This window comes from Hipposideros armiger, unplaced genomic scaffold (assembly GCF_001890085.2).
Source record: "Hipposideros armiger isolate ML-2016 unplaced genomic scaffold, ASM189008v1 scaffold_31, whole genome shotgun sequence".
In the NCBI taxonomy this organism is placed as follows: Eukaryota; Metazoa; Chordata; class Mammalia; order Chiroptera; family Hipposideridae; genus Hipposideros; species Hipposideros armiger.
The window spans coordinates 3,901,018-3,911,001 of NW_017731381.1; the positions used below are offsets into that span (position 1 = coordinate 3,901,018).

The following is a 9,984-nucleotide window of genomic DNA, read 5'->3' on the forward strand; positions in this document are numbered from 1 at the left end:
TGTGTAGCCAGCAGCCATTGTGAGCGGCCAGCAGCTGCCGTGAGTGGCCGTCCAGAAGCCGGCAACTGATCTGCCTCTCCCGGGAAGAGCGCAATGATAGTGCCAACTTGGGCCAGTGAAGCAATGTCCTCCACAACTAGACTGAAGAACAAAAGGACAGCAACTTGTCTGTTCCCATCCCCCAATTCCCGAATAAAAAATAAAAATAAAAAAAGGAACACACGACACGCTGCGATGTGTGATTTCATTATCTCCAGTTTACTTGGTTTGCTTGTTTACACACGCTATCTGTGTGTATATAACAGTGGCAAGAGCCATTCTCTAAATACAATCTGGTACTCAGACTATGACAGATGCCCATGGAAAAGGAGGCGCCCGTGAATGAGCCTCAACGTGGAGAGGCACAGCGAGCATGGCAGTATTCTGTGACGACAGGGGCCCTCACAAGCCCCTTGTTCAGTACCTGAGACAACAGGCTCTTTTCAAAAGACAATACAAGGCTATTTCAACAGGAGACCCAGACCCCAAATGGCATTCAAAAGATGTTGGTTTCTCTGCCTTCTCTGGAAGAGCCACAAGGTTCTGAAGGCTTAGTCAAGACAAAGGGGACATGTGCTGGGCATTTGGCATGCATCACTTCCCTTCATCCTAACAGCACCACGTTCATTTCACAGATGAGGAAAATGAGGCGTGCCCATGGTCAAACAGCTGTCAGTCGTGGTACCATGATTTGAACCTATATCTCACATTTGCCATGCCCGAATTCACTCAACTATGCCACGCTGTCTCACACAGGGACAGAAGGCACATTCCCAAGAGAAAGGCAGGGGTGCTAAGAATGAACAGGAAGTAGTAGAAGACTAACCAATGTATAAGGCTTGGTAATCGAATGCTGAACCTGAATCAGACCCAGTCACAGAAATATCTGGAGGTTGAAGTGTGACAAATGAACTTCTGGAGTCACCCTGTGCTTGTTGCCCTTTGGTGCTAAACATGAAACTTGGGAGAGACTTCAATCCCTTTAACAAGCTCCTGCCACCTACCCTACCCGCCCACTTCCACCCCATTTTCACTCCAGAGGGCAAAGAAATCTCATGGGGCCATCGCACCATGCCAATGCTCCCAAGGCTCCGTGGTGACACGTGGGGACAATCTCATTGCCCCGTGTTTCTGCCACCTTCTTCTATTGTAATACAAGGTATCATACCTCACATTTTGATCAATACAAAGTAACTTGCAGCTCAGCTGGATACAAACTACATATTTTACATACATCTTTATATGAAATACAATTTTCCAGAGCTCAAGGAAACAATCGAAGCTTGAGCTAAGCAGTGAGTGTGCTTTATCAGTTAAGGCTATTATCAGGCTTGACTGGGGGGCAAGGGGGGCATCAAAGAAGCTTCAAGGATGATTATCCAAAATGCAAGGGGCTGTTTGAAAGGCTTAAAGAGAGAGCCTGGGGGAGGCGGGGAGGGTACTTATCAGAGCATGTAACTGCCTTTGTGAAGTGGAGGTGACAGGATTTCTAACCCTTTCCAGCACTCTCACATGGAAGACCACAAAATGACAATCTGGGAAATTGAGAAGTGCTGGAAAGCGGTCAAAAAAGGCTGATTTCAAGACCAGTAGAATAGGCTTGGGTTTGGTTTACTTTTGATGGTGGTTCAGATAAGAGGAGGGTGGAGTCAAAGTCATGCCACCATCTGATAAGGACATCTTAGCACACAGCTTAGCTTGTTGCCATCAAAGGCAAACAGGAAGTCATTTTCCTTCACTTCTGACTTATCCTAATCTTGTCCAAAAGGTAAAAAATGCCTTAGGTCGGGGCAGACTGATCAATGAACTTATCATATGAGACCAAGGAAGGGTGGTCAGGGAAGCTGCAGTGCAATTACGCATTCTGTAAAATTACTGTCAGCTTACAATGTATCAAGTTATTATGAAAATGTCTACTTTGGGGGTTCTTTCTTAAGAGAGAAAACAGCCCCATGAGGTGGAATTTAATACCACAAGCCAAGAGTTTGGTTTATAAAAAGTAAGTTAGTGTTCTAAAAAAAAACCTCAAAGCAATGTACACATGTGCCAAAGTGCAGCAGCGGAGTTGAGAGCTTTTTTCAGTTCTGTCCACAGAGAACAAATGCCATAGTTGTTACTAAAAACCATAAAGCACTCACTCAAGATAGGAGGAGAAAAAGGGGAATCTTACTGCTCCAAACACCAACAGACGACACAGACAAAACATTATCAATGTTCATTACATAAAAATCATCCAATATTCAGTCGCAGAGGCACTCCAGTTTAACTGTTTTGATAGCTAATCACAAGTCAGTTGTAATATCTAACCTTCCACGGATGAAACAAATGCTGACAACAGAGGGTGTCTTTCAGGCAATGGTTGGTTGATTTGTAAAGAGCCCTGCTGGAAATACATGCTTACGCAAAATGGACCAGAGGGAAATAGTGTTTAAAAAACAGCATTAACAGCCATTAAAACAAAAGACAGCTAGAATCAGGGAGAGAAGACGGCAGCAGAGAGGAGTCCTGAGGCCCTGGCCTCCCCTTCAGCTACGACGGAGGCTTTCCTGCTTCTGTCCTCTCACCGAGTCTTAGCTCTGCCCTCTAGGGACAAAAGAGATGGTCCAGATTAAGGTCAAGTCTTGCCAGGGACAAAAAGTACCCGACTGGGAATGGTGGTGCTTATGACACAGGGTGACATCACCAAGAACAGTCTGGGGACTGAACTGGCTCCCCGGCCTCCACCATCACCCACTAAAAGTGCCTGGTAAGCTTCCTCTCTGAAGCAGGATCAATAATTTAGTTAAATAACTCAGAAAAATAAATGAAAAAATATATTAGCCATTGTCCTGCGGTCACCCCTTTTGCTTCTATTTCTTATAACTGTCTTGCTTCAAATTCAAACTAGAGCTCTGGGGAGGAAGTCCTGGGGAGAAAGATTTCAGATACCAAAACCCATAGGTCCCATACCAGCCCAGCAAACCGAACAGGGTGCCAAACACTTTCTGGGACAAGTCGTGGAAATACACAGCTGTGCACAGAAACATGCACACCCAAATGAGAGTCAGGAAGCCCAGGGCGACGACCAGGGTGGTGATGGCGGCGTGGAGGTGGTGGCTTCGGTCCGTCTTCACCTCGTGCAGCACAGCCATCTCCTCCACTATCATGAGGGCGCAGAAGGTCAGCAGGAAGGAGTGGCCTGAGATGTCAAAGCCGTGCCAAAAGCCTCCTTCCCGGTGGCACTGCTGCTTACTCGGGGACTCCTTCCTGATCCTCTCCAGGGCTGGTGACTGGTAGCAGCTGCCCGTGTAGTGTTCGATGTTGGAGAAGATGGCTGTGCAGACATACCAGATGGCCGTCCCCACAAGCAGGGTGCTCAGCCGCCGCAGGACCAGGCCAACCTTGCCTGTCAGGTGGTAGTTGGTGAGGGCAATGAAAGGCAGGAGGAGACAGAAAGTCCAGGCCCAGGCCACTTTGACAAAATACCTGGCAGGGAAGGAAAGCGGAAGTGAAGACAGGGGACTCGGTGGAGAGGAAAAACAATGTCATGACTCAGGTCTCTAGACTTTCAAGGGGTGGGGGTGGGGGGGGTGGGGAATGAGGAAAGTTGATAAAAGCTACCAATAACAACTTACTACATACTTTAACTGTGTTATCTATTTAATCCTTAAATAACTCTATGTATGAGGTAGATATTGTTATTATCCCCATTTTACAGATGAGAAAACTGAGGCGCAGAGAAGTATCGTGCCTAAAATGGAGGTCATAAGTCAGGGGCTGGGATTCAAATCCAGCGTCTGTGATCTTAAATTAAGCACTATGCTATTTGGCCAGGAAAGTAATAAAATAACTCAGCATCTACCAAATGCCAAGAGCTTTTCATATACTCACAATCACCCTGGTTTAATATGTGAGTGTGACCCTGGGAACCTGGCCCCATTTTATAGATAAAGAATCTAAGGCTCAGGTTCCCAGGGTCACACTCACATATTAAACCAAGATTTGACCAGCCCCAAAGCTCACGTTTTTTTCTACGCTATGGTTCTCGCTCACATGGCAGAAAAGGTCTTGGACCAGCGCTTGACTTCACGCTAGCACACCCAGCTTCAAATCCTGACTCCGACTTGTTACTACGCTTCTCTAGGCCTCAGTGTCCTCAGCTGTTAAACAGAACTGAGAGGACGAAATGTCTTTTTTAATCCCTTCCAAGAGCCAATGATTCAGTAGTTCCCTTCCATGAATTAGCACGCAGAGGTTTGGAACAAAACACCAGAACCCATGGCTATCAGCAAACAACAGGGACTTGTCTGCCAGGCTGCTTGGCTCTCAGCTTACCCAGGCCAGATAAAGCAGCAGCTGCCTGTCTGCCTCCCTTGCACTCATCAAAGGTGGCTGACCTGGGGACCAGCTGCGGTAAACACACATCCAAGAGACTTGGGGCTACTACCACTCTCATCATCTATTCTTAGCCCGGCTTCCATAGTGGGGAAGGAAGGAAGGTGGGTCAAGGACAGGACGACTCTTTCCCGGGCTCCAAAATTTTCTCAGACACCACTCAAGGGCCTGTCCTAAAATTCCTCCCTGAGACTAACACGCAACGATCTTGCCAGGGCCAAGGCCTGTCAGGCACTTGACGAAGTTGCTCGGGAGAGAAACCAGGGTTTTAAGTAGATAACCGCAGTTGGGCTGACTTTTGGGAGATGTGGCTGACACTGAAATTCTAAGGAAGAATCCAGGCCCACATCAAGGCAGAAGTTTTACCTTTCAGAGTTTCCGTTTTCTACTGCAACAGTGTTTTCATGCAATAAACTTAAAATCCAGGAGTTCAGAGAAAAAAAAAAAAGAAAAGAAAAAGGAGTGGGTGATGTTAAGGCGCTGTCTCAAAGAGCCCAGCTGAGATTGCTTTCCTGGTTGGCTGCCATGAACTTTGAGCGGCTGAGAAAGTCCAAGGAGATCCAGGGAAAAGGTCACAGACTGGAGGGTTCCACTCCCCGGGGAGAGTTTCTTGCAGTGGTGTGGGGTTTCTGTCCTAGGCTGGGAAAAGGCTCTCAAAGGTCGGGGGTGGGTGTGGGTGTGGGTGTGGGTGTGGATGTGGGGATAGGGTGGGTGTGGGGGAGGGGAGGGGGGCAGATCTCTCACAGGTGGTGATGGGACTGTCACAAGCTGGGGGTATCGGGCTTACGATGGAGGCGTGGGGAATCACACAAGCATGCAGGAGGGAGGTGGCATCTCCCCCAGGGCACGGGCCAACTCCTAACTCTAAGGGGAGGTGCGGAGAGCAGCGGCATAGGCTGGTTCATACCCCCTTCCCACCCTGCACCCCTACATACACGCGCAGACCTTCACACAATCCTGCTTGTCACTTCCTGCCCAGTCAAGCTCAGCTGTCTCGTTTGGGTGTGCACACACGTACTGCTAGCGACACTAGCTATTCCGACGTCCCTTCGGTCGCGACACGCGCGCGTGCAGATGCCATCACGACTGGGAAGCCTTCCCCTTCCAATGACCCGTCCATCCCAGTAGCTCACCCCCAGCTCCCTGGACGAGGCTATAGCGGGGACAGGAGAGGACCCCAGGGCGCACTCACACGTTGAGGACGTTGCGCTTGTTGCTGAGGTAGCTCTCGGGAAGCGGGGAGAGCTCCTTGAGAAGGGAGCCTGCCAGCATGGAGGCCACCAGCCCCCAAGGGAGGTAGCGCCGCACCGCCGCCCGCACCAGCGTCCCTCGGAAGATCCACGCGCAGCGCTCCAGGTGCTCCATGCCGAGCCTCGTCGGCCACCGTCCGTCTCCCCGTGCCGTCTCGGCCACCGTTCTGGTCTTCGCCCGGGCCCGCGCCCCCGCCCCTCTTCCGGCGCATGCGCGCCGCCCGCAGGCCCCGCCCCTGGGAGGTGCTCGCGCTCCCTCTCTTGGCCATTGGCGGACTCTGAACTCTTCTCTCCGCGCCTGTGACTTCCTCTCCGTCCCGCCCACCCGCGACACTTTCCGAGTGTGGTAGGTACGAATCTCAGCCTGTGCGTCTTGCTCTCGGCCGGGGGCAAGCTCTCGTGGGAGTATTTGCTGGAGGCGGGAAAGAATAAATGGAGCGCTGTAGGAATCAGAGCAGTAGTCACAGCATCTATGAGACATGGAGACGCCTCCTCCGCCTGAGCCTTAGTGTTCTCTTCTGTAAAGTGGGGAGTCAAGGGGAGCGCAGCCCTTCCCAAAAGGTAGCGTATGAACTCGAGGTTCATGATGTGGATGTAGGTAGGGGGCCATGAACTCAAATTTAGTTAGAAAATAAAAGCGTAAAAATAATTATTAAACTTAACATTTCAATTATTAGATTTAGTTTCCCTTTTAAGACACCTGTGTGTATTGAGTGGAAATGCGGGATGGGGGGAGTTCATGGAGCTCACACGAGGGTGCTGAAGACTCAGCCACTCCGTTTATCGCAGAGCTAAGTCCTCTCCTTGTCCTGGGTGCCTAAGTCAGCATTGCCCAACCTCAGGTCATTTCTTTGCCACGGTGTTAGTTTCCTAGGGCCGCCATAACAAATTACCACGAACTTGTTGGCTTCAAACAACAGAAATTTATTCTCTTGACAGTTCTGGAGACCAGAAATCGGAAATCAAGCAATGGGTAGGGTTGGTTCCTTTAGGAGGCTATGAGAGAGAATCCCTTCCATGGCTCGCTCCTAGCTTCTCGTGACTGCCTGTCAAATCCTCGACCTTCTGTGGCTGGTAGCTGTAGAACAGCAATGTCTGCCTGACTTCACGTGGTCCTCTTCTGTGTCTCTGTGTGTCTTCTTCTGCCTCGTATCTGGACACTAGCCATTGGAGTTAGGGGCCACTCTAAATCCAGGATAATCCCATCTTGAGATCCTTAATTATATCCGCAAAGACGAATTGCAGATAAGGTCTCATTGCCAGGTTCCAGGGGTTAAGACTGCGACCCTCCTTTTGGGAGTCATCATTCCACCCATTACAGCCCACTTAATTTGCTTTTGCTCTGTTCATATACCAATACTATTATTTACTATGCACTTTTCTTTAAACAACACATATTTAAAACTTAAATATGTACTGAGTCGCTTCCCAGGCAAAAACATCCACGGAGTCATGGATTCTGTGTGCCAGTTATATTTCTTCTATTACAAATAAAACATTTCTATTGAAACGTTCATCATCTCTAGCTGCCTTAAATAATCTCATGCACCCATACCAAGGATATATATAGCTGCCACCCTTTGGGAACCAGTGGCCTGATTTATGCCTATAATGGACTGATGTTTAAAAATCCCCCATGTACAGAATGAATCAAAATAATGAGAAGAAAAGTATTCATTCCTTAAAAGCATCTCAAGATGATCCTCATATCTGTAAATTGCATTTAACTGATGAGAGTTCTTATGTAGCAAGATGTCTCCAGGCCTTCAAAAAGCTAGGTTTAAAAAAGAAAATATAGTGGTGATTATACCAATTTGTCTTTTTGTGATTGGCAATAAAAACTACACAAGCGGAAAGATGGTATTGTTATGGTATCTGAAATCATCAGTATCTCCTGAAGATTGTCAGGTATTCAGTTATTGTTTCTATAGCAAGCTGTATAACAATTAAGAGCAGTGAGGTACACTGGACATTATTAACTAAGTGGTTCCTCCAGTGAAAACCCAGATGGTGATCCCCCATCCTACCCCCCCCCCAAAAAGGGGAAAGAGTACTGGGTGACAGAAACCGTAGACATCACCCAGAGGAGCTATCCAAAATATGCCCCCTGAATGTTTCAGGGTTTGTGTTTCTGTCAAAAGAAAATCGGTTCGTTTCATTTAAGACTATACAGCTTCATCCCTGGAGATTCCTGAAGACTGCGTTGTACCCAGACCTGAAAAATTGTACATATCTAGACAAGTTTTCATCTTTTTTTTTAAACTTCCACCCATATTAGGAAATACACATTTATATTAGTTTAATGGTATGCTGGAGCCAACTCATCCATGCCTGTGAGAACTGATAGTTAAATTTTCAAGACTTTGCAAGCTAATTGTTAAACACGGCCATTATTAAAAATTACTTTACATAAACTAACAAACTCAAAATAATTACTCAAAACTTATCATTTTCTAATTGTTTTACTGTATTATTATCTATGATCTTGGGGTTACTTACATCTATTATATCTGTGCAACTACTGTGCAACTCTTTCAACTCCATGCTTAGTGACAGCACCTTGGTGGCTCGACATCGGGGAAATTGGCAAGTGCTACAAATCAGGGCTTTATTAGATTGGAATGCAACTACATTTGTCAAAACATGGTTGAATTGAAACTATAGGTTGGCTGTGGATACAAGAGTCCAGCAAAAATCCATGAAAGCATCCTGCAAGACTCATTTCACTATATAGAATTTACAATAAAGAGCATTTTGTATTTCATTATTTGTAATTATGTGCTACACATTATATTATGAAAAATTTATAATAAACATATATATGGTATACATTTTTCCCTAGAGCACTAGTTGTTAAATATTTATCAACAAATCATTGGCGGATGATCCAGTACACAGATAAAAATATATATGTAGCATATAAGTGAATATGCCCAGGGTGCCAATAAAATGTACACAAGTGGACACTTCGGTCAATGTTGCTCAAGCAGTAATTCGCCATAATCAGAAGCGTCTGAACGCTGATGGTAACCACTTTGAGCAGCTATTGTAATTGCAGAAGTCAAACGTGACTTGTATTCATCTTTTGCTATCGTTATATATTGAGTATTACAATCTTAATACAGTTTTCCTTTCTTAAAATGTGTATACGTTTTTTTGGCACCCTCTGTATATGCCAATAGACATATAGATATAACTATAAATATAGCTTTATGACAGTTCATGACAGAATTTGCCTCCACTCTGCGTAAGGAACCCTGATATTTTCTATCCAATTATAAATTCAATTAAAAATGCTGGTTATGACCCACTGAATTGATTTTACAACTCACTAGTGAGTGGGGAGCTGTAGTTTGAAAAACACTACGCTAGATTTTCAAGCATTGGAGGATGATGCCCTGCCCTTGACCACCAGAGGGTGATAGAGGACCACAAATACCACGGTTTTGCCCTGCCTGAAACTTCAGTGGTACCACCTGTTTCTTGGTTCTCATTCCTTCGTTTATCTATTCAACAAATATGCATACTTGTTAGAAGTATACAGTCTCTGGCCCAGGGAACTTAAAATCTAGTGAGGTGGTAATCATTAATTTATTCAGCCAACCAATATTTATTAACTGTTTACTATGCACCAAACATTGGGACCTCCCATGTTTCAGATAAGTGAGTTTCCTTAATAACCGCAGATTTATCACCTTTTAAAAACACAATTTCCCAGGTTTGAGGAAGAATGTACGTGTTGAAGCTGGACCGTCTTGTCAAACTCAAAACAAGGAAGCCATAAGCTGTCAAAAGACCAGTAAGGTTGTTTCAGGAGAGCACAGGAGCCAATAGAAAGGCTCCCACGGGCCAAAGATGGGGCATTTTGAGCATAAATAATAATAACTGCAATGGATGGAAACACACACATATGTTTAAATCCATGGATTCATAATGGTACTTCAAAAAGTAATGGCCACCTTTGAAGGAATCAACTCATTATTTTGAAAACTAGTAAATAAAGGGAAAGAAACCAGCATTTTTCCTGGCTCTCCTATGGGAACTGAACCACTGAATAACCAAAGAGTAGACAGTTTCTTGTTAAAGAAATCTCAAGTAATAAATGGAGAATTTGAATATCCCCATAGGTAACATGGGAGTAAAAATGTTAGTTTGGAATATTGGTGAGTCAGAGTCCTTAAAAATGAGTCAGGAAGGGCCGGCCGAATGGCTCAGTTGGTTAAGAGCTCGCTCAAGAGTTTGAGCTCTGAGCAACAGCGGCTCGATTCCCAGCCCGAGCTGAGCAGCCGCTGAGCTGCCAACTGGTAGCAGGATGGCTCAG

The 9,984-nt window shown here is 45.9% G+C and overlaps 2 protein-coding genes across 2 annotated transcripts in view; one reads left to right on the forward strand and one right to left on the reverse strand.

Annotated features, from left to right (window-relative positions):
* Positions 1-237: 237 nt before the first annotated feature.
* FITM2 (fat storage inducing transmembrane protein 2) lies at positions 238-5,865 on the reverse strand. Its single transcript, XM_019637106.1, has 2 exons — positions 5,606-5,865; positions 238-3,504 (listed from the first exon to the last, which is right to left on the reverse strand). The coding sequence occupies exons 1-2, from the start codon at positions 5,776-5,778 to the stop codon at positions 2,889-2,891; spliced, it is 789 nt and encodes a 262-aa protein (XP_019492651.1). The 5' UTR covers positions 5,779-5,865; the 3' UTR covers positions 238-2,888.
* Positions 5,866-5,996: 131 nt separating this feature from the next.
* The window catches only part of R3HDML (R3H domain containing like), a 24,263-nt gene continuing 20,275 nt past the window's right edge, over positions 5,997-9,984 (forward strand). Inside the window, exon 1 of the mRNA XM_019637108.1 lies at positions 5,997-6,224. Within this exon, the coding sequence (XP_019492653.1) occupies positions 6,096-6,224 (129 nt within the window). The 5' untranslated portion in view covers positions 5,997-6,095. The remainder of the gene's footprint in view (positions 6,225-9,984) is intronic.